Raw genomic sequence first — 25,324 nt, forward strand, 5'->3', positions numbered from 1 at the left:
TGGGAAAGACGAGCTGTTGAAGGATTTTAAGCAAGAATAGCATGTTGAGATATATATTTTTAAAACACATCCTTATACATACTTAAATATTTAGAGATGAAATGATACATCTTGGCTTTACTTCTAAATAACCAGTTTCTGGGTGAGGATACAGATCAAAATTTGCAGGAGTTGATCATTGTTGAAACTGGGTGATGCATAGAAGAGGGTATATTATACTAATCTCTCTTCTTTTGTATATGTTTAAAGTCTCTGGCTGCAATGTGGAGACCCAATTGAAAATGGGAAGTTAAGAGTATTAACAGGTGACAGCTGATGAGAGCTGGTGAAACCGCAGCAGCATAGAAAAAAAAAAAAGACATTTTGAGAGAAAAAAAATTGCTTGATAATTAGTCTTTGTGGTGGAGAATGGAGTAGAGAAAAAATCTCAGGTTTAAAGTCAGTCTTAGGTACCTAGCTTAAGTGATGCAGTTAATGAAGGAGCTGTTAACATTATAGGGAATACAAAAACAGATTTGGGAGACTTCCTAAGGTGGCTCAGTGGTTAAGAATCCACCTGCCAATGCAGGAGACGTGGGTTTGACCCCTGTTCCAGGAAGATTCCACCTGCCACGGAAACTAAGCCCATGCGCCATAACTACTCAGCCTGCCCTCTAGCGCCTGTGAGCCACAACTACTGAGCCCATGCGCCTAGAGCCAATGTTTCGCAACAGAAGCCTCTGTGATGAGGAGCCTGGGCACCACAATGAAGAGTAGCCCCTGCTTGCCGAAACCCATGTGTAGCAACTAAGACCCAATGCAGTCAATAAGTAAATTAATTTTAAAAATAAAAAATAAAAAATAAAAAAACAGGTTTGGGCAACAGTGAAAGGAAGGGTGTGGGAATGTGTTCAGTTTTGGATGTGTCAAGTTTGGTGCAGCAGTGTGTTGGACATCTAAAACATTGGACCTTTCATAGAAAATCCTTGACTATACACCTTCAACTCAAACCTATTTGTTTATAAATCACCAGAATGATCTATAGCATAAATACATTATGAAACAAAAATACTTTTTGCATGACATAGAAGTTCTAGCATTTCCTACCCACAATCTGATGGGCTGTATTTCATACTATTAAGAGTATGGACAGCCTACCTTTTGAGGACTGCTGATCTATGTAAGGGTGATTGTTTTAGGACTGGGATGTTCAACCTCTCTGAACCTCAATTTACCTCCATGTTAACAGAAAATACTAATTTCCTTACAGAGGAACAATGAGAATGTCATGAGATTATACATATATACTGGTGTGAGTACGAATACAGCGCCAGGGGCTCCAAAATGCTGTTTACATTCCATTCTTCCTTCTCCCCACACCTCTTGCCCATCTCCATTTCCTCCAGGTTAGAATAACAGTATAGACAATGCTTCTTGTTTCTTGTGTGATGAAACTGGAATACATTTAAGTGGACTCCCGAATAGCTTAACAGCTGATTGCAGGTGTGAGCAAGCACTTAATTTCATGGGCGTTTGCTTGCTTCCATTCCATCCCCAAGCTGAAGTGCAGAAATGCTGCTCACAAACCCTGGCAGCTGGTCACTTCATTCTGTGCAGGCTTAGAAACGGTTACATACCTTCACCAGAAATACACATATGCACACTTAACATCTAGTAAAGCAAGGGACTTCTCACAACTGAAGAAATTTTTCAAGAGACTAACAATTCTTCATTCATTGAATATTAGCAGGGATTGGACGAGAGATGAGTAGAATACACTTAAGATTTCAACTAGTCAATTCATCATTCCAAGTAAATCCCGCGTGGTTCTAGATGACAAAATATCACCTCACAGCTTGACAGTCCCCCCAAAACAGATATAAGCCACATTCATGCTATCTTAGCAACTGCCAATAGAGAAGTGGGTAAATAAGTTAACAATTAAGGCTCTTACCTCCTTGAAGAGTTAGCTTGGCACTGGTTACAAGGAGCAGAAATGACAGCTTCAAATCCTCAATTCCCATCAAGGGGGAAAAATTAGAACTGGGAATTCCTTTTTTTTTTTTAAATAAATTTTATTTATTTATTTATTTATTTGCTGTGTTTGGTCTTCATTGCTGCACCCAGACTTTCTCTAGTTGCGGCAAGCGGGGGCTACTCTTCGTTGTGGTGCGTGGGCTCCTCGTTGCCATGGCTTCTCTGTTGCAGAGCACAGGCTCTAGGCGCTTGGGCTTCAGTAGTTGTGGCACATGGGCTCAATAGTTGTGGTTCACGGGCTCTAAAACACAGGCTCAATAGTTGTGGCACACGGGCTTAGTTACTCTGAGGTATGTGGGATCTTCCTGAAGCAGGGATCGAACCCGTGTCCCCTGCACTGGCAGACAGATTCTTAACCACTGCACCACCTAGGAAGCCCAGAACTGGGAATTCTTTATTCTGCCCCAACAGAGTATAAATATTATCTAGAGATGTTAACAAAGTAGAATTAAAATTTAAACTCTGCTTCCATTATTTTTTTCCAGAACAATAAATTTCTATAAATCTTTCACACTCTGAAAACCATATGCAAAATAAGCACATATAAGACTTGGTGTCCATTTCTGAAACAATGAGCTGAAGCTAAAGATAAGTGATGATAAAAAGCTACAAAACCTTGCCTTCAATTAATCACATAATCTAAGGCTGCCCCCTAGCAACTCGGGAGAGAAATAATACTAATAAGCCAACTGGATTTAGGACTTTAAAAATTTTAGCATTAGTATTATTTACTGTGGAAGATGCTGCTAAAAAAGGTGGCCACATAGAAAGGGTCTCCACAATTGTACAGCAACAGCCCATCTTAACAGAAAATGTTCTTTCAGAAGAATGCTGGGATAGGTTAACACAATCAGGGTCCTTTCCAGGTCTATCACCCATAGACCTGGAAAGAACCCTGAAGACACTGAAGATACCCCACATTGACCTGTTTGTTTGTACAGTTAAGTGGGATCTATTACTTTTCTGGGCAGAGCCAGAACCATTTTTCGTCACTGGAATAATTTCCTTTTCTAACCTGCCATTTCTCTTCCACATTTTAGTAAGGAGGTGGGGTGAAATACATAATATAATGTTTTTCCTAAGCATAGGGACTTAAGCAAGGTTATATTATGAGTAAAGAATTACGCAACCAGCTGTCAAACTTGGAACCTAAACTAAACTTCAAAGTTGGTGTCATGAACATTTCCAGGAAGGGGAGTGCCTAATAATTAGTAAGACAAGCATACCAGGTTTTCATATGCCCCCTTCACTACAAAGTAACAGTGACAATCATTTGAAGTACTAAGCCTAGAAAAGTCTTTCTGCTTCCACAACTACCTTTCTAGGAAAACCTGGAGGTTCAAAATTCATTCCATTAGATTTTATGGCTCTCATAAATGTGAACTGACATTCCTGGCTCATCAGAACCTCTGATAGCTGATACCCAGAAACAGAGAGATCTATGTTTGGAAAGGGGGAAATACTAATCAGGGTTAACTGTGAAATATGAGACTATCTACCTATATTATTTTTGGCTACAGACAGGTACTCCCAGTCTCTCATGTTCAGTCTTAAAAGAAATGCACCCAAATTAGCATATGTGTGTACAGATGGACAGGAAAGAACCACATACACTTAGTTTCACACAAAAGTTACTATGGGTTTATTAAAACAATTCTGGTAATTTAAATAAGCACAGCTGGCTCAATATATCATTATCCATATATTATGGCACATTCTGGAAACTTTCTGAGAAGATTTATGAGGACGGGTTTCTCTTGTGCCTCAACTGGATCTGAGGAAAGAACAGAAGAAATTATATACTTGATTTACAGCCAGCCACTGCTCATCAACAAACAATATGCACTAGCAAGTGTTGTTTTGTGAGGCAAGATAGCTGGACTGCTTTCCCCTCCTGGCTAATGTTTTGCTCAAAAACCTGCTACCTTCAAAAATTCTTTCTCCTATTAACTCTAAATGCATTCCCAGAGTCTCTCCTCAACATTTATGAATCTCAGAGAAGACCAAATTAGTCAATTGTGGTGAACAGGCTAAATGCAAAGCTCAACCTCAGAACCACAACATCTCAGGTGCAAAATCAAGCCATGGGAAGAGAAGCACATCCTACTGTTTTCAATATCAAGCAGCAACTGGAGGAAGGCACAAACCTTGTACCTTGAAGTCAAAAGGTACAAACTTCGACCTAGATCCTGGGAAAGCAAAATGGAGGGGTGTGTGTCTAACCTAACGGTCTGCAATCTGGCCTACAGTGGGAAGCTGGAGGAGCTGAAGGAGAGGATCCTGGCCAATAAATCCCTGGCCACGAGGACTGACCAGGACAGCAGAAATGCGTTGCATAGGGCATGTTCCGCTGGACATACAGAAATTGTTGAATTCTTCTGCAACTTGGAGTACCAGTGAATGATAAAGATGATGCAGGTTGGTCTCCTCTTCATATTGCTGCTTCTGCTGGCTGGGATGAGATTGTAAAAGCTCTTCTGGGAAAAGGTGCTCAAGTGAATGCTGTCAGTCAAAATGGCTGTACTCCCCTACATTATGCAGCTTCCAAGAACAGGCATGAGATTGCTGTCATGTTACTGGAAGACGGGGCCAATCCCGATGCTAAGGACCATTATGAGGCTACAGCAATGCACCGGGCAGCAGCCAAGAGTAACTTGAAGATGATTCATACCCTTCTGTACTACAAAGCTTCCACAAGCATCCAAGACACTGAGGGTAACACTCTTCCACACTTAGCCTGTGACAAGGAGCGAGTGGAAGAAGCAAAACTGCTGGTGTCCCAAGGAGCAAGTATTTACACTGAGAATAAAGAAGAAAAGACACCCCTGCAAGTGACCAAAGATGGTCTGGGTTTAATATTCAAGAGAATGGTGGAAAGTTAAGCAGCCTGGATTTATTGTTACTTTGTATGTTTTGTGGTTGTCCCCTAATGTCCTAGAAACTAATGTACTTGTGCACAAGACATCATCTATGAATGATTAAGTTTTTCAATCTTCCAAGTCTTATAAACACATTGACCATTGTTTCTGCTGAGGTATTTCTTAGCTTACAACTTGCTTTCCAGGCATTGAATAACTGTTGAGACTGTTCTACTATTGTTGTATATTGTTCTGTATTGAATCTTGGTTAACTCTGAGTAAGTGATTCTGTGGCTGCTGTGAGTCTTCAGCACCCTGCTGTGCACCCTCCTATCCTCCTCTGATGCAGAACAACCCAAATAGCACCAGGCCAATTGTTTTGCCAAATGTTTCTAGGTGGATTCTAGAAGGTTCCTCCATACAGCTGAAACACACTGTAACTCGTTTTTCAAGCTCACTCAGAGACCTATGCCAAATATTTCTGTTTTTTCCAACAGTGTGGTTTAATTTGTTTTTGTTACAGGAGGAATACTAATATACCATGAGGACCAGATTTTCAATTTAGAGGGCATGCTCTCCAAGTCTGGCATTCATAAACACTAAAATAATGAAAAATAATAGCTTGTGTACCAATGTATGTTTGTAATGAGCTATTTCCCTCCAAAATAAAGTGTATTGTTTAAAAAAAAAGGTACAAACTTCAAGTTATAAGATAAATAAGTACTAGGATTGTGATGTACAACATGAGAAATATAACTAACACTGCTGTGTGTTATATATGAAAGTGGTTAAGAGAGTAAATCCTAGGACTTCTCACCACAAGGAAGAAAGTTTTTCTTTATTTCTTTAATTCTGTACCTACATGAGATGATGGATGTTCACTAAACTTACTGTAATAATCATTTCATGATGTATGTAAGTCAAATCATTATGCTGTACACCTGAAACTTATACAGTGCTGTATGCCAACTGTATCTCAATAAAACCAGAAGAAAAAGAAATGCCTATATGGTATATATGTGTGTACACATACATGCATATGCTAAATATATATATTATATATGGCGGCAAAACTAATGACCAACGATTAACTAGCTACAAGGCAAAGCCACTTATAACCTCTCAGGAAACACAAAAAATAAAAGAGTTGGAGCTTATGGAAGCTGTAATTATATCCGGAGATACTTGTATCTCTCAGTTAAGTCTCTTCTCCTTTGTGGATTAAATATTCAGTAACTATAATTTTGATGACCATTATGGACACAATATTAAAGATCTGCCCTCAGAAGAACTGAGCCAAATTGTTGTGATTTGGGATAAGAAATTCCCAAGAAAGGTTCAAGTCCAACTAGGTTCTTCCTGATCTAGGTCCATCCCACTCCCATATCTGAAGATACAGGAACCCAGAGGCAAAGGAAAAAAAAATGAATTAATATGGTCCCTCTGCCAATTGACAGCAATGGGTGTAACCTTAAAACTTTGTACAATGAAAAAAAAGTGAAAGATTTTCTTACCTCAAATAATCTCTTTAAAAGTCTGAGTAATGATGCAACCTGAAAAAGTAAAAGACAAATCATCAAAACAATTTTGAGATTACCCAGGGTACTGCCAATCAGATAACAGAATGGCACTTAGGAAGACTTTAGGTGCGGAAATGTAATCACAATCACTCTCACTAGGCAGATAGGTTAAGACTCCTCAAGCTGACATTCTGAAGAATCCTAATGCTAATACCTCAGATTTTAGATAAAAGCCATCAGCTTGCTCCAAAGCATTAAATCAGGGTCTATGAAATACATGATCAGCCGTATCCAACAAAAATGTTGTCAGTCCAACTCACATGCTAGAAACAGTCTCACTTAGAGACCAATGCTCTGGTGAAAACTTTAATGGGCTACGGGGCTTAGGAATAGAAAAAAAATCAGTTACTATAATAAACCAAAGCTTTGGAAGAGAATTTCTAAGTGCAGTAAGAATCTGCATCCTTTTATAAAATCCAAACTGAAAGAATCACTCCAAAAATGACCTGAAATGAGAATGAGGGAATTATCAATTTTCCCGGCACCACCCACCCATTTTCCTTTCAAAGTAAGTAAAACTATAAACCATATTATTGTTTGCTATGTTCTCTTTTTTTCACAACTGTCTCCTCAAAACCAATTTGTATTCCTCCTCTTCTTCACCCCAGATTTTAGTTTCTTTGCAAACAGGCCTTCCCTGAAGCATACAAACATAAACACAGGGTTCTATGCAACAATCACTGCCAACCCATGGGAGCAACGAAAGGCGGCTATGGTTTAAGCCACAGGTTCTCCCCCAGAACCACCTTGTCACCTGTATCTTTTAGAAACAACGTAATTAGATTTTATTTGTTCTTGCTTTGTAGCCAAGTAGGTTGAGCACAGAAAAGAACCTGGGTTGAGCACAGAAAAGAACCTGGACATAGCATAAATTTTTGGTATCTTTGTAGTTAACATCCTTATTTAAAGCTTACAGCTACACGAAAAGAAACACCTCTTCAAAAAAAAAAATCACCTAAATCTTGTGAAATAAATAGAACACTGTCAAGTCAATAAGGCTAACCTAAACATAAGGCACCAAGAAAGTAGTAGTATTATTAAAGTGGCAACTTTTCCTCAATTTGACATTTTCAAAATACAGCTTCCCCGTCTCCTCTAAAAATCTCCCAAGTATATTTTCTGCTAGTGACATTTTATGGTAGAAAAATGCACATTTTGTTAGATATGAAGACAATTTATCAATTAATAATTCATAACTATAATTAATAAATTACAGATCTAAGAAATTATACATAATTATAGAATTGGGAATGTAACAACTTTATCTTCACATTTTCAAAAGAAGTTGAGACTTCCTTCTGACTTTTAAAACATAAATAATACCTACCTATACATCAAGGCCTTGCCCTTTTCATTCCCCAAGGCAAAATACCCACTTCTGGGAGAAAAATCCATGGTATGAACAAGAGAAATATTCTTCTTTTTAACAACTGGGAAGTTTGAAAATACTGTACAGGAAGGAAGGTGAACCTGAAGGAAATAATAAAAAGCTTTAAACTACAACTACTGGGAGCTCATTTTTCTTAAATTTGAGTCTTCATTCTAACATTTTGCTGGAACAAAAAATTCATTTTGATTGTAGCACACATCAAGTACAGTTCTCTTAATACAGCAAAGTGTTCCAAAATTAAAATTTTATTCTCAATGTGCTATTAACTGAGAAGGAAGGGATGGAAGAGAAGAAAGTGCTTTCTGGATGCTGCATTAAAATGCAGCAACTAGTATGGTGCCTGGGAGAGTCGAATGAGTGAATGAATAAAATGAAAAGTCAATAGTAGAACCCATTAATGCTCTAACTTAATAACCACAGTAAAGAATACTAAAATTTGGTCAAAGGAAAAGATACTTTAAACATTATGAAGAGTTTGAAGCCAAGACAAAGTCATATCAAATCTTCTAATATCATATAACGGTCTTTTTTCACTTTTATTTCTCAACTGTGGTATATTCTTTGCCTTTTGCAACCTCTCCTCGAGGAGGGCTGAACCATGAAAACCTGGTTCATCACATGAAACTGTGTTTTGATTGAGAAAGAGCCAAAAGCTCACCTCAAGGGCAGGTCTCTTTCTCCAGGAAAGTCTACGTGGGGGAAAATGGGCCCAAACCCAGGCTAGGCAAGACAAGTCTTCATTCAATTTATGGATAAATAAAACCCAAGCATGGAAGCCCCGTTACCTCAAGCAGTCTAGGATTTTAACAACTCTCACTCTGACACATTCTCTAGCTCTTCCAAGAAATACAGTACCTTCATACTCACATACAGAATTATCATTCAGCTATTAATCATGGTAGTCTATCATCCTTCACACTTTTAGATGAGACTTTAAACCACCCAATCAAGGTGATTTTCATAGATAAGTACCAGGTAAAACCCACTATTAGATAAATCTGTCTATTACACAGGTTTCAGTCAGTCACTAGGCCCTACTCCCTCTGATAAATGCCTACTGACCATTTTGTCAAGAAAGTAAAGTTTACAGTGAATCTTCAAGCCATTTTCAATTTTCAACTTCTCTGGGAAGCAGACTCTGCCTGCACAGCCTGGCATCAATGCAAAAGCATTAGTGCTAATGAGAAGTGGTCTTGACCCATCAAAGCTAAGAAGTTCACAAAAACTGGGGCACAAGACACAAAGCAATTTTTTAAATTTTTACCAGAAGGTAGCTGTGTATTTTTCTAGCTAAATAAACAGAACAATTCTGTTACAAAATTATCAGAAACACTGAGGTAAATACAGAGATTATGATGTAAACGGAGTCCGTTTAGATGTGGTACCCTTGTGCAACAAATAACCTACTAACTGTACACAGTGGCCATGGCTTCACACAACAAGCTGATGCGTTCTTTCTGATGGAGGATAAATATCAACTTATTGACATTTTAATTTTAAATTTGATCTCCCCTACTGACTTGGGTATTGGGGGCAAAAAACATGTTTATGCACTCCTAAAAGTCTCAACTGTATCTACTTGCAAAGTTCCCCAGTGTTTTAATTAGGATATCTTCCCTAAGACCAATGACCCCCACTTGCTTATTTAAAACTCAGCTGTGTTCCAACCTCTCTTTATGATCCCTGTATTAAAAGCTGTAATTGAACTAATAAGAAACAGTCCCATAAAAACCCAACTTCTTTAATTCAGAAAGTTCCCTTTATCTCGAAAATAATTTCTGTATTTTACTTAAGGGTCCAGATATCAAAATTCAACAAATAAGAGCTCTCTCATCCTTAATTTAATGGATAAGGAGTTCCACAACTTCTACAACATTTAAGATTGTAGATGCAATAAGAATTTAACTTCTGAGTCTCCTACTGATACAATGGCTTAGATTTATATCCACAGCTTTGTGCTGCAATAAGAGAACTGTTTGGATCATTATAAGAGACTGCATTTAATGATACTAACACTGTTTCACTGCAGCATTCTGAACTGCTATGCCTGGCTTCTTTCCATTAGATATGATGGTTGACTACCATTTAAAAAATGGGAGTTGACTATTACTAATGAATTCCTTGTATGATTTTGCCACAATAGAAAACCATAAATACTGCCACAATCACTGAAGCAAACTAGGCAGAACTAACTACTAGGCATCTTGCAGAATATATTATGTCAACAGAGATGGATCCCATGGTTTTCTAAAACACTTGACTACCATTAAAATGATAAAAGGTTAAAATGTAATAGTCCACCACTCCCATTACAGGACCAGGGATTTTAAAGCTGACTTGAATTAGAACCCTCTCATTTATCAAATGATTCATTCAACAGAGGCAATAAAAAGCAATGGTATATCTTCCAAACACTTTTTCCAGCAGAACTCTTTCTTCCCTCAAGAAAATCTTACACAGAATGCCAATATATACTACAAGTAATATTGTAGCTGCTCTACATGATACAGGGAGGAGCTTAGCCTCCTACTTGCCCTACTTGCCATCTGAAGTCCTGTACACATTCTAGGGCTCTGAGGAATTTAGTTAGAAAACCATTAAAATGCTAGAAAGAAGATGGAATCTAGCATCACAGTTCACTGCTCTTTACTAGCTGTTGACTTTGGGTGAGCTAATCCTCTGATCACTGTTACTTGGCTCAAATTTTTTTTGTAGAATTCTTTATAAATCTTTGTAAACTATACACTATTAAACAAAGCTAATGAAGCATGCAAGGTTTATTTGCTGAGTAAGCAAGATAAAAATAAGAATCTCTGTAAAGTGCTTACAATCTGGTAGTATACACATAACAATAGCACAACACAATGCTGCTATTCAAAGTTCTATGCCATCTGTATACCTGGCCTACAGCAAGTAACTACTGAATGAATGAAGAAACTGGTTCTGTCTGAAGGGTAGCAAACTTCACAGAGATGGAGTGACACTTAAGCTAACCTCTGAGGTTGGGCAGAGAAGAGTCAACACTGGCCTGAGGCTGCTATCCTTAGAAAGGCCCACTTGCAAGTGGCCCTTAAGATGGTGTCTGGGAATCTGACGAGCATACAGGTCCCTACAAAGATGGGAAACTTTCCCTAAATGATAAGGATAGTTCATTATGCCTAAATGATTTGTCCAATGTGGTTTATGCTGAACACTTGCCTTTACTTCTGGGAGCCTTCATTTTGGGTACCTCCTAGGCAGAGGGTACCTACATGATCAACCCCCCCAATAAAAACCTTGGACACTGAGTCTCTAATAAGCTCCTCTGGCAGAAAACACTTAACACATGTTGTCACAACTTGCTGTCGGAGGAATTAAATATGTCCTATGTGACCTGCACTAGGAGAGGACTCTTGGAAGCCTGTGCCTGGTTTCCTCAAGGTTTCACCCCATGCACCTTTTCCTTTTGCTGATTTTGCTTTGTATCCTTTCCCTGTAATAATTCTTAGCCGTGAGTGTGACTATATTATCAGTCTTGTGAGTCCTTTTATTTACTATTCTATTCACTAAACCTGGGGGAGGTCCTGGGGACCCCTGGAACAGAGCTATCTTCACAAGTATTAGCCAGCTATTTAAATTAAATCTTTTTAAATAATTTATTTCCAAGCTCAATTTATTTTCAAAATTCAAGAATTGCCTCCACTCCATTATGACACCAGGCCTTAAAAAGGTAGATAAGGAAAGAAAACTATAGAAGAATGAAGTGTTTGCTTTAAATATATTCCTTCATGTATATGCTGAAAGAAACCTCTGAAAATTAAGACCACCACTTAAGAAATACTAGAAATGGACAGCATAGCTTTCCCAAAAGAACAGACATAATACAAATTTGCTGGCTACTTTTTGTCATTTCCATAATCACACCCAAAAGCTACAATACTAGCAATTTCTACTCAAAAGAGGCTACTCTTTTTAAAATAATCCAACACGTTCCTATTACCTTTCCATGTTTTCAACTTTAAATTTTAAAATAATCAATGCTAAAAGGAAAGGGTAAAGGAATATTACCAATCTGATTGCTTCTTTCATTTTTTCTGAAGCAATTGCCAAGATTTCTGTAGTAGGATTGAAGGTCAGAGAAGTAACACCTGTAACCAAGTTCATTATAGCTTTTATCGGTTTGGGGTTTGTTTCTTGGAGACAAGAATCTTGATTGTATATGTTTACCACTCCACAATTAGAACTGCAAACAGAAAAAGGAATACAACAGATTAAAAACAAGCAAAAGAGTTTCCACAACTTAAGTGAATAAAGATCTAACCCCCCAAACGGATATTTACAGGAAATGTATGGTATTACACAGGGACCATGGGCTGGAGAGTTCATCCCAAGAGAAAAACTAGACACAGTCTATCAGTTCTACTGTAGTCTCACTGATCTCTCATTAACTCTGACAGCTTTTTAAGTACTAGCCTAGCTAGGAAATCCAAGAAGGCGTAGAATCTTCCTCATTCATTCCTTCAATAAATATTTACTGAATTTCAACTCTATGCCAGGCACTATTTAAGTGCCTGGGATGCAAAGGCAAACAAAAGAGGCTGACTGCCACTCTCATGGCATTTATGGCCAACCTAACATCATAATATGCAAATAAGAACTGTCCTTCCCCTATTTAAATAGGTCTCCTCCTTTCTTTTTTTAATTCTATTCTATTTATGAGAACTTCCAAAACAGTGCTGAACAACAGCTGTAACAGCAGGCATCTTACTTTTTTACTCTACTGGGAATATCCACAGTCAAGAGTTACGGAAGTGATCATCCACTCCAAGTTTACTGAAACATTTACCAGCAATGAATTATAGCCAATATTCATAAAAAGTAAATCTTAATGACTTTAACAGAATCATTCACAGACAAGAAACTTTCAGTAAACATTTTTCACCTCAATGTTCAGACCACCTACTGTTATGGGCATCATTTATAAGGAATAAGAATAACGTACTTGTAATTCATAGATACTTAATTCAAACTTAATTAGCAAATGCAATATAAACCTGAAAGATGCAAGAAATTAAGCCTGGAGCTAACAAAGGCAACACACATGTATTTCATTAATGTTCTCTCATTCCTACACTCAAACATTCTCACTTATCACTTAATACTCACTGCCTACAGTGAACCAGGCACAATGCATAAACAAGACAAATTCAGTTCACACACAAGATTCCATAGCTTGAAATTATTGTCAACACACAAAAGTATGTTAGATTTAGTGCTTTAAAGTCTTCAAACTACTTACATATACTGTTTCTGATGTATATTTCATATACATTAAGAACCCCTTAATTTAAGTACAGGTAACTCTATGTAGTCAATATTAACCATTCAGGAGAAACAATACATACTGGATTTATATAATTTTATATAATTTCAGGCTTCCAGTCTCCAGAAATATGAAAAATAAGTTTCTCTTGATTATAAGCTACCAAGTCTATGGTACTGTGTTATAACACCTCAAATTAAGACAAAACTTATCTTTTCCTTATTTATATTTTTGACTTGGATCAAAATATCTATTTACTGTACTTATTTTATACTAAATTTGTTTTCTTGCTGAACACTAATTTATGCCTAAATCCATCTTAATTAAAGACAAAGTTATAATCCATATAGCTCTCTTCTAAATATCAATTTTAAATCAAATCTTACCATCGTAAACATCAGAGTACTCTTAAATATAGCCTATGAATTCTTATGTGACGATTGCTTAGATGTATGGAACAAAAATGCCACAAGTTAATCATTTTGATATATGGAAACTTACAGTGGTATTTGTGCTAAAATATATTGACAACTGATTCTAATATGCTACTGAGAGTGGTTATTTACTGAATGATATCTATATCACCAGCAGTCACAGGAACACAGAATATCAGAAAGAATTTAATCCCAGAAAAAAATACACCTGCAAGAAATACCCAGAAATACAAGAGAATATAAGCTAAGCTCTTTATGTGATCCAGAACCTCAAGGAAGGGAAAAGTCAATATGAGGTGAAGTTGCTCCAGTGAAGCTTTGTGGAAGAGGTAGGTAAGACGTGAGTTGGAGAAGGGAGATACCAGGTTTAAAAAAAAAAAACAAACAACAACAACAAAAAAACACAGTGTATTATAAGTGGAAGAACAGGAACAAAGGGAGAAAGAAGCTCACCCCTGAATTCCTAACTAAAGAAACAGACATGATCGTCATCCTTCCATCCTCAACCATAGCTGGCTGGACTAGAAGCAGGTTCTAGAATCAAGAAGCCAATCCATTAGCAGATCAGCAACCTCAAAGTGTCCTAAGACACAAAAATCTTCCCCAACAGGAATGATGGCAATTAGCCAGATCAACCAACCTCTAGTATCTCTCTCATCTCATTTACTCCCCACGGACCATCAAACGAGTGTCTTTAATCTAATTCCACTCATTTCTAACTGCTTGTGGACACAGCCCCATGAACCTATCTCTGACACGCCTCCCTCCTCCACCCTCATTCTATGGACAGCTCCACTCTTCTGGCTGTCTTGGCCTAGTGCCTGAGAATGTCACTGCTTCTCTCTCATCCCAATTTTCTAAGCAGTTATGACATATGTTACAAGCATCATTTAGCTAGCTCCCTATTCCCATTCCCACCCTTATTACTTAATGCCTCGATTACTGCAGTGACCTCAAGGCTCATCTACCTGCACCTCTATTCCCCTTCTAGCTTCAAACCCTAAAATTCAAGCATCATGATTCTCCTCTGCTTAAAAACCCTTAAGTTTCCCTTTCCACTTAATATTCTTTGACACAGCATAAAAGACATTTCTGCAAGTTACCCTCTGTCTGCTTACCTTTGTAGCCTAACCCCCTTTAAGAGTCATCCCATCCATACTCCTCTCAGAACACAAACCTGAATTCTCTCACCCTTTCCACTATCTGCAATGTCTTTCTCTGAACCCCACCTGGCCCTCAAAATGGCCACCTCAAGTGCCAATGTCCGCAAAAACCTTTTCCAGACATTCAACTATAACAGTCTTCACCATCCCTAACACTCTTAAAGTTAAAACACTGTATCTCAACTGCAGGCCTTAAGATGTCTCCCCTTGGGAGTCCAACTCGAGGATGGAAGATGCCTTAGAGGACTGGGGTGGGGAGGGTGGGGGGGACTCAAGGGGGGGGAGTCAAGGAAGGGAGGGGATATGGGGATATGTGTATAAAAACAGATGATTGAACTTGGTGTACCCCCCAAAAAATAAAAAAATAAAAATAAAAAAAGATGCCTCCCCTTGGGACTCCCCTGGTGGCGCAGTGGTTAAGAATCCGCCTGCCTACAAAAAGAATAAAATACCTAGGAATAAACCTAATCAAGGAGGTAAAAGACCTGTACTCAGAAAACTATAAGACAATGAAAGAAATCAAAGACGACACAAACAGATGAAGGGACGTACCATGTTCTTGGATTGGAAGAATCAACATTGTGAAAATGACTATACTACCCAAAGCAATTTACAGATTCAATGCAATCCCAATCAAATTACCAATGGCATTTTTCCCAGAACGAGAACAAGAAATTTTATGATTTGTGTGGAAATGCAAAAGACCCCGAATAGCCAAAGCTATCTTGAGAAGGAAAGACAGAGTGGGTGGAATCAGGCTTCCTGACTTCAGGCTATACTACAAGGCTACAGTGATCAAGACAGTATGGTATTGGCAGAAAAACAGAAATATACATCAATGGAACAGGATAGAAAGCCCAGAGATAAACTATGGTCAACTAATCTACGACAAAGGAGCCAAGGATATACAATGCAGAAAAGGCAGCCTCTTCAATAGATGGTGCTGGGAAAACTGGACAGCTGCATGTAGAAGAATGAAATTAGAACACTTCCTAACACCATACACAAAAATAAACTCCAAATGGATTAAAGACCTAAATGTAAGGCCAGACACTATCAAACTCCTAGAGGAAAACATAGGAAGGACACTCTTCGACGTAAATAACAGCAAGATCTTTTTTGATCCACCCCCTAGAATGGAAATAAAAACAAAAATAAATAAGTGGGACCTAATGAAACTTCAAAGCTTCTGCACAGAATAGGAAACTATAAGCAAGACGAAACGACAACCCTCAGAATGGGAGAAAATATTTGCAAACGAATCAACAGACAAAGGATTAATCTCTGAAATATATAAAGAGTTCATCCAGCACAATATCAAAAAACAAACAACCCAATCAAAAAATGGGCAGAAGATCTAAATAGGCATCTCTCCAAAGAAGACATACAGATGGCCAAGAGGCACATGAAAAGCTGCTCAACATTACTAGTTATTAAAGAAATGCCATTCAAAACTATGAGGTATCACCTCACACCGGTTAGAATGGGCATCATCAGAAAATCTACAAATAGTAAATGGGGAGAGGGTGTGGAGAAAAGGGAACACTCTTGCATTGCTGGTGGGAATGTAAATTGATACAGTCACTATGGAGGTGGTATGGTGCTTCCTTAAAAAACTAAAAACAGAGTTACCATATGACCCAGCAATCCCACTGCTGGGCATATACCCAGAGAAACCCATAATTCAAAAAGACACACGCACTCCAATGTTCACTGCAGCACTATTTACAATAGCCAGGACATGGAAGCAACCTAAATGTCCACCAACAGATAAATGCATAAAAAAGATGTGGTACATACATACAATGGAATATTACTCAGCTGTGAAAAGGAACGAAACTAGGACATTTGTAGAGACATGGATGGACCCAGAGACTGTCATACAGAGTGAAGTAAGCCAGAAAGAGAAAAACAAATATCGTATATTAACACACATATGTGGACTATAGAAAAATGGTACAAATCAACTGGTTTGCAAGGCAGAAATAGAGACACAGATGTAGAGAACAAACATATGGACACCAAGTGGGGAAAATGGGGAGGGTTGAAAGGGAATGAATTGGGAGACTGGGATACCAAATTGTACACTCTAAATATATGCAGTTTATTGTCTGTTAACTATATCTCAAGAAAAGTTCTTAAAAAAAAAAAAAAAAGAATCCGCCTGCCAGTGCAGGGGACATGGGTCCAATCCCTGGTCCAGGAAGATCCCACATGCCTCAGAGCAACTAAGCCCTTGCACCACAACTACTGAGCCTGCACACTGCAACTGCTGAAGCCCATGCACCTAGAGCCTTGTGCTCTGCAACAAGAGAAGCCACCATAACAAGAAGCCCACACACCACAAGGAGAAGTAGTCCCTGCTCAAAGCAACTAAAGAGTCCACCTGCAGCAACAAAGACCCAATGCAGCCAATAAATAAATATAAAATTTTTAAAAAAAGATGTCTCACCTTGTTAATAGAAATACATGTATGCATGTCCCCGCATAAGATCATAGACTATGAAAACGTGATCGTGATGCATTATTATATCTCACAATTCCCAGCTCAATGCTCAATAAATGTTTTTATGAGTGAGGAAACTGAAGCAAAAACATATCACTGAATAAAACAGGTTTTTCTTGCATTATAAAGCACATACGTCCTAAAGAATCTCTAGATGAAGCAAAATGAAACCCATTTTATATGTTCAACGAGAGCACTAAAATTAAAGAACTATTAATTCCAGGCCCTAAATCATACTGGATTTCATACTTTTCTATAGCCCTGAATTATTCAGTATTCTTTTAAAATAAAATCAAAATACTTAGGGGGTGGCAGTGTGGAAGAATTGGAAACTAGACAATATGAGTTCCAGATCCAGCTCTGCCAATAATAAGACCCATCTTAGTCTGATTAGTAACAACCAATAAACAACACAATTACCTAACTCGTAGACCTCAGTTTCCTTATCAATAAAAATCATTGGATTACACTGGCACTACTCAGTACACCTTTCTGCAATTATGGAAATCTCTATAGCCATGCTGCTCAATATGATAGCCACTAGACACATGTGGCTACTGAACACTTAAAATGTGGCCAGTGTCACTAATTAACTTAAAATTAAATAGCACATGTGGCTAGAAGCTGCTGTGATGGACATGCAGGATTACACTAAGACACCAGCCAGAAATCAAAAACAGATACACAAAAAAATGGAGAGGTAACAGAAAAGGGACAATCATCATCAGAATAAACTAATACTAAAAATTTCTTAGATACAAAGATGAAAGAGAAACTTTTGTTAGCTTTAAATTACAGAAGACTAGTTTCCACATCCTCCCAATCCAGGTAGATTACTGAAATCACAAAAATCCTGAAGCAAAGTTTTAAGCTAAGGGTTTAAAACCCAGATTTAAGTAGGAAAAATACCAATCCAAGGTATATTTAGACATTTTAAAAGATAAAAGATAAAGCTATATAAAAGCTGAAGCACAGAATGTTTGAAGCTGACTTTCAAAGGGATTATATAGATGGCACAAAAAGATTCATTCTCAAGACAAACTGGACTAAATGCTCTTTATTTCTTGTAAGACTCCTTACTTTGCAAAACTGCTCGTAATTGTACCATTTATATATTTAAACACATCCACACACAGAGATGTACCTTTAAAAAAGCAGTAGAACTCAGCCATAAAAAAGAATGAAATTTTGCCATTTGCAACAACATGGATGGACTTGGAGGAGACTATGCTAAGTGAAATAAGTCAGAAACAAATACTGTATGATACTGATATGTGGAATTCAAAAAATACAACAAACAAGTGAATGTAACAAAAAAGAAACAGACTCACAGATACAGAGAACAAACCAGTGGTTACCAGTGCAGAGAGGGAAGGCGGAGGGGCAACATTGGGGTAGGGGGTCTAAGAGGTAGAAACTATTATGTATAAAATAAGCTACTAGGATACATCATAGAACACAGGAAATATAACCAGTATTTTATAATAACTACAAATGGAGTATAAACTTTAAAACTGTGAATCACTCTTTTGTACACCTGTAACTTACATAATATTGCACATCAACTATACGTCAATAGAATAAAACAATCCACACAAAACTATAATTCAAAAAGATACATGCACCCCCAATGCTATGAGCAGCACTATATACAATAAGCAAGACACAGAAGCAACCTAAATGCCCACTGACAGATGAATGGATACGGATGTGGTATATAGTTAATATTCAATGGAATATTACTCAGCCATAAAGAAAGAATGAAATAATGCCATTTACGGCAACATGGATGGACCGAGAGATTACCATACTTAGTGAAGTCAGAAAAAGAAAGACAAATACCATAGGATATCACTTATATATGGAATCTAAAATACGACAGAAATGAACGTATCTACGAAACAGAAACAGATTCACAGATATACAGCCCAGATTTGTGGTTGCTGGGGTCGGGGGGCGGGGGGGAAGGACTGGGAATTTAGGAGTAGCAGATGTAAACTATTATACACAGGATGAATAAACAATGTCCTACTGTATAGCACAGGGAACTATATTCAATATCCCGTGACAAACCATAATGGAAAAGAATATGAAAAATATATATGTATAACTGAATCACTCTGCTGTACAGCAGAAATTAACACACCATTGTAAACCAACTGTACTTCAATAAAATTGTTAAAAAGAAGAAAAAGGGGCTTCCTAGGTGGCGCAGTGGTTAAGAATCTGCCTGCCTATGCAGAGGTCACGGGTTCGATCCTAGCTCCAGGAAGATCCCACATGCCGTGGAGCAACTAAGCCCGTGTGCCAAAAAAATATAAATAAATAAATAAATAAAAAGAAGAAAAAAAACAAAAAAATTTTTTTTAAAGGTTAAAAGCTCAGGCTTTGGAGCCAGACTATTTGAGTTATAACCTTGGCTCTACCACTTACTATCTGTGTGACCCTATCCAAGTTACTTAACTTACAGTGCCTCAGCTTCCCCACCTGCAAAGTAGAGATCATAGCACTAACATCATGTAGTAGGAAATGAGAATTAGATTAGATATGAAGAAATGTTTACATACATATTTACATTCACACATACATATATTTGTAGTTTACATATATATATATATATACACACACACACACAATATACATATATAGCTATGTGTATTTATAGTGCTTGGCACATAGTAAATGCTGAAAAAATTTGCTATTCATATTATTGTAATTATTATTCACAGCATAGTTTCAAACTTTTAGATGGAAACTAGTACAAAGACAATCAATTTGTGTATTTTTAAGAAGGTAATGAAGACTAAAGTCAGCAAATATCTAATTACCTGATAGAACTTTGATTAGAAAATACAAAAATAGGTTTTTTTTATGGCTTTGAACAACAGTTCTCAAAATGCAAAGAACCCAAAGTGGTTTAGAGTTTGCACACTCTCAGTAAAGGCAGGAGCCCAAGCTACTGATGTTCCATGACTGTAGCACAAGATGTTCCTAACTTCTTCACTGTAAAGCAGAGAAAATAAAGCAACAGCAACAAAATAGAGGGGATTCTACAAGTCACCTTATGGGGCCACCTGAATTTAGTGAGCTATCTTCTGAGGTCTACGTATTCAAAGGGCTGTCACATGCAAAGGAGAGAATATGCCAGGTCTCAACTCTTTCCCATTCTTCAATATACAGTGCTTTGTAATACATAGGCAGCATTCAAATTTTGTTTTGATTTGTTTTTGTTTTATGTTTTTTGTTTTTTTGTTTTTTACTGACTGACTTTTAGACCAGATAGGAAGTCACAAAACACACTACTGCATAATCAGAAGATGCAGCAAAGATACAACTTAACTACAGATTCTGCCCAGTGGAGCGAGGAAGGCACTGCACCTGGAAAAGTAAGACTGCAGGCTTCAAGAACTCTCCTTAACTCTCCTTATCAATGATTTCAGTTATGTCTTACAGAACACTTCAGAGCATCAGCCCCCCCACCCCCCCTATAAGGAGGGCTTAGTCCAGAATGATTTCCCAAGTATGTCCTAATACTGATGTTGTACAAATTATCGTACAACATCAAAACTTTCTAAAAGTATGTAGCAATCCTTATATTAACCAAAGCCATAAAAAAAGATACTGTAAACTTAAAGACCTCTGTATTTACAATATTTTTGGTTTCCCTATTTCCCTATCAGAGCAAAGCTGTAAATCGAAATCATCCACTTTATGCCAGGACACTGAGAAGAGTGAACGGACACTATCAGATGAATTTTGAGATCAAGGGAGGAGTTAATTCCCAGCAGCAAAGGCTAGGAAGGAATTTCACACCAGTACCTGGAGAGGGGTGAGAGAGGGAGGTGGAAAGAAGGGAAAGAGCAGCCAGTCAATCAGCTAAGTGAGTTCAATTTCTTCTACCTCTGCCCTGATTCTGCCACCAATAACTCTTCTCCAACCTGCCTGATAACATGAGAAATTCCTCTAACAAGGGTTAAGGCTTTTCTTTACAGGTTTAACAATAAAAACCTAATAATGGTCTTTGACTAAGCACATCAGAATTCAATTACACTTTCTGAAAGGCAATTAAAATCAAATGAGTTTAAATGACTAATATATCAGATTCTTTCCTCTTTGGGCCCTTCAAAGGGGATTAATAAAAAGTGATAGAGGGACTTCCCTGGCGGATTTAAGAATCTGCCTGCCAATGCAGGGGACATAATTAACCTTTGAAGTGAAGAAAAAGTGGTGAGTATGCTATGACAGCAAGACCCACTGAATCTCCCAGGAGGGAATTTGGGCTGAAATCTCTTTATGGATCAATTGCGTTTAGTCTAAGAAAGTCATAAAGATTGACTTATGGAAGTTCTAAATTTATAGGTGCTGATTAGCGTGATTTGGTAGGTAAAATCATTTAGAATACAGGTTAAGTATCCAATTGCTCCTCCTCCCACCATGCATCTTTAAAATCAAGTAGGATAATAAAGCCATCTTTCCCCCACTGTAATAACCATTTTTTTCAGCAATGATACAATAACATGTTCAAGATAATATTTTCAAAGTCTCTATAATACTAACAGCCACATTCCCAAAAAACATGTTTTTGGTTTATACCACCTAACTAGACAAAGGAAAAAATGCTTTAAGTATCTTTAAGACTTAGGGCTTCCTAGGTGGCGCAGTGGTTAAGAATCCGCCTGCCAATGCAGGGACACGGGTTCGATCCCTGCTCCAGGAAGATCCCACATGCCATGGAGCAACTAAGCCCATGTGCCACAACTACTGAGCCTGCGCTTTAGAGCTCGTGAGCCACAACTATTGAGCCCATGTGCTGCAACTACTGAGGCCCACACGCCTTGAGCCCATGCTCCGCAACAAGAGAGGCCACGGCAATGAGGAGCCCGCGCACCACACGGAAGAGTAGCCCCCACTCACTGCAACTAAAAGAAAGCCTGCGCACAGCAAAAAAGACCCAATGCAGCCAATAAAATAAATAAATAAATTAATTAATTATAAAAAAAAGTATCTTTAAGACTTAAAATCAAATATTTCCAAACATAAGAAAAAATACCATAATAAGGCAGTCCAGTATTTTCTTTGCTAAAGAGACAAAAAACTGCCATTAATATTATTAAACACAAATATTAACAAATATTAAGACTATAAAAGACCTAGGCTTATTGATTTCATATTACTAAACAGTCTATAAACAGAACTATTCAAGCACCACCAAGTATATTCAATTCTTTAATATTTTCTCATTAGCAAAAAGTGATTAAAGGTTACCAGAACCTCTGTTTACTTACCCACAAGCCACATACTGTCCATTCCTAGATGTGGCAATGCTTAATCCATATAAACTGCCTTCATCAACAAATCTGTTAAGGCACTTCCTAGAGTTCACATCCCAAACATAAACTTCCCCATCCCCTGAATGAAAGAGTCAAAAAAAAAAAGGTTTGGTTAATTTGTTTTAAACTTGAAAGGCAAGTCCCTCCCTAACAGTATAAGGTATTGCAAATTAAGACCTACTATAAATGTTCTAGGTCTAGAAAACTAGCCTAAAAATGCTTCTTGTATACATTTCCATATATAGAAAACTACATCCTCATCAGTCATTAATAAACAATATCTCTAGATTTACAGGGAAAATCACAAACTCTTGGCATGAGTTGAGCTTTTAGAAAAAGTTTTTATATTTCACTCAATTAAATTATTGGAGCAAAATCTGACAAAACAAAAAACCCACAGGCAAGGGTCTTCCAACATCTATCAACAGGTATGAGAGTACCTAACATGTAAGGCTAGGTGATTCAGAAACCAAACTGATGATGAGGTTGATGACAGAGTAGAAAGAAGTGAAGAATGAACTGATCCAGACCAAAAGGAATTTATAATTTAATTAAGGAGGTATGCACAATTTATTGTAATAAGCACAAACAGTTTAGAGAAGGCAGAATGTGTGAAAGATAAAGGATATTAAATCTGATGAGAACAAAAATATTTTCATGATAGAAATGGCCATCTATTGCCGAAACCAGTCCTTATTCTTTTTTCTCTCTCCTACACACTCAGTACTGATGATCATCGTCTTCCTCACACCCATTATAGATTTGTATGATGACCCTATACCCATCTCAAAGGTGGCCCCTACTCATCTATTTCATCTCTTTCATTTCTGTGGATATTGCTCTAATGTTCACCCTCCTATACTATGATTCTTCCAATAAGAATTCAGTGAGTCTCACTGTTTCAACTATTTCATTAACAAAGAAAATTTTCCAGGCTGGCATAAGGGTTTAAGTCAGACAGAAGTAAAATACATATTTAGAAAAAATTTAATAGGCTCAAATTTTAAAACCTTTATGTTTGTCTGTAGGGTAATGGTACAATAAAGGAAAGTGTTTAAAGACTGGTCTAGCTAGCAACAGGCTAAAATGGGAATGGAAGGGATCAAGGGCAGGAAGACCATCTAGAAAGCAAGCGTATTAGACGGTCATAAGTTGATGGTGACTTAAGGCAAAAGAAGCAGTAATTAGTCCAGGAGAAAACAAAAAGAAAAAACTGGTTAAGTTGAAAAGATAAAAGGTAAATTCTTTCTTCAACACTCCTATCAAAATATTCTTTATATATATAAAACAATAAAAATGAACAATCTGATGCCAATCACATAAATGACTCCTTACAGAAGAAGGAAAGGAGGAGGAAGGGGAGGGGGGAGACCACAAATCAAAATACAGGTAATGCCTAACTTACCAAGGCTCAACTTTTGATTACTCCTCCTCTGATTTTAGGACCTTTCTTCTTATGGTACTGACCAAATGTGTAAATATTTAACATCTACATCCAATTCATATAACCAAATCTCAGTACCTCTGCTGACCCTCCAACTCTTCTCCGCATCTCTGACTCTCCCAGGATCCAAGGGCCATTTCATTAGGAACACCATTACTCTGAACCAATATTTATTCCTAACCCCTCAGAAAACCTAGTATATTAATTAACAGGGAATATGGATGCTACTGACGTTCTTATACTATTTGATTAAAAACATACAAATGTAACTAAACCTTGTGAAAGTTTGATTCTGCCCCAAAACCAAACCAAAAATTAAAGTCAATGCTAAACAATCCTTTTTAAAAAAAGGAGTTTTTGAATAGATTGAACAATACTACTCACTGGCAGAACCACTCTAATGCCTCCCACTACCAAACAGCATGAGCTACGATGAACTTGTGATGGCCCCTGAGATCCTTTAGGAAAAGGAGTAGAGTCACTGAACAGTCAGAAAGGCCCGCAGAAAAGCACAAGATTAGAGACTGTCAGGAATGATAAAGACTTGGGTCAGTACTACTACAGAAATGTCAGAATGAGATTAGAACTATTTTCACTCAACAATGAAGAAAATTCCAAACATTATCCAAGTCAAAATGGACTAAAAGAAAAGAAGTATGATTCTAAGTAACTTTCAAAAAGAAAGTAAGAAAGTCTCAGAGTGAATCATCTTCTAAATATGCACTTTCTTCCCATCTAACCCTTCACCATTACTAATTAGTAAATGAGATGGCAAACAGCAATGAAACGTGACTTTTAAAAATAAAAATGATTTTCTTACTAACACAAAAAACTCTAAAATCAAATCCAGTTTTGGTTAAAGTTGATATTTAAAAACATCCAAAGCATCAAAGAAGCTTCAGATCATTTTGTCATTAACTTAACTTACCTGAAGATGCATATACTTTCTTACTATCTGAAGAGAATGTGGATGCTGCAATCCTTCCATTAATTTTCATACTACTGATTAGCTCTTTAGTCTGAAAGAATAATGAATATTACTTAGTGAATTGTTAGAGCTGCAAAGAAGAATCACAACGTATAGAATAAAAACAATCTACTTCTCTTTTTTGTAGCACCTACTCAACTTTTGTTTTTCCCTATACTCAAAAAATAAGTTCTTCCCCAACTGCCCACAACTTCTCCCTAAGTCCCACTATGTTCCTCTACTTGAGAGGCAGATTGAAGGACACCATGAGTTACGGTTCAAGACTATCCCTACACTCATGTCTCACCCTAGAAGAACAAGCAACAGCTAATAA

At 37.4% G+C, this 25,324-nt stretch overlaps 1 protein-coding gene and 1 pseudogene across 2 annotated transcripts in view; one reads left to right on the plus strand and one right to left on the minus strand.

Moving 5' to 3' along the window:
- Positions 1 to 3,634: 3,634 nt before the first annotated feature.
- Positions 3,635 to 25,324, minus strand: part of UTP18 (UTP18 small subunit processome component) — a 49,971-nt gene continuing 28,281 nt past the window's right edge. For both annotated transcript variants that reach the window (XM_057715504.1, XM_057715503.1), the window contains exons 9-14: positions 24,952 to 25,042; positions 22,535 to 22,658; positions 11,892 to 12,066; positions 7,782 to 7,924; positions 6,389 to 6,427; positions 3,635 to 3,790 (exon numbers count right to left, since the gene is read on the minus strand). In XM_057715504.1, the coding sequence (XP_057571487.1) occupies positions 6,403 to 6,427; positions 7,782 to 7,924; positions 11,892 to 12,066; positions 22,535 to 22,658; positions 24,952 to 25,042 (558 nt within the window). In that variant the 3' untranslated portion in view covers positions 3,635 to 3,790; positions 6,389 to 6,402. The remainder of the gene's footprint in view (positions 3,791 to 6,388; positions 6,428 to 7,781; positions 7,925 to 11,891; positions 12,067 to 22,534; positions 22,659 to 24,951; positions 25,043 to 25,324) is intronic.
- LOC130840214 (26S proteasome non-ATPase regulatory subunit 10-like) lies at positions 4,219 to 4,908 on the plus strand (annotated as a pseudogene).

This window comes from Hippopotamus amphibius, chromosome 17 (genome assembly GCF_030028045.1).
Source record: "Hippopotamus amphibius kiboko isolate mHipAmp2 chromosome 17, mHipAmp2.hap2, whole genome shotgun sequence".
NCBI lineage: Eukaryota > Metazoa > Chordata > Mammalia > Artiodactyla > Hippopotamidae > Hippopotamus > Hippopotamus amphibius.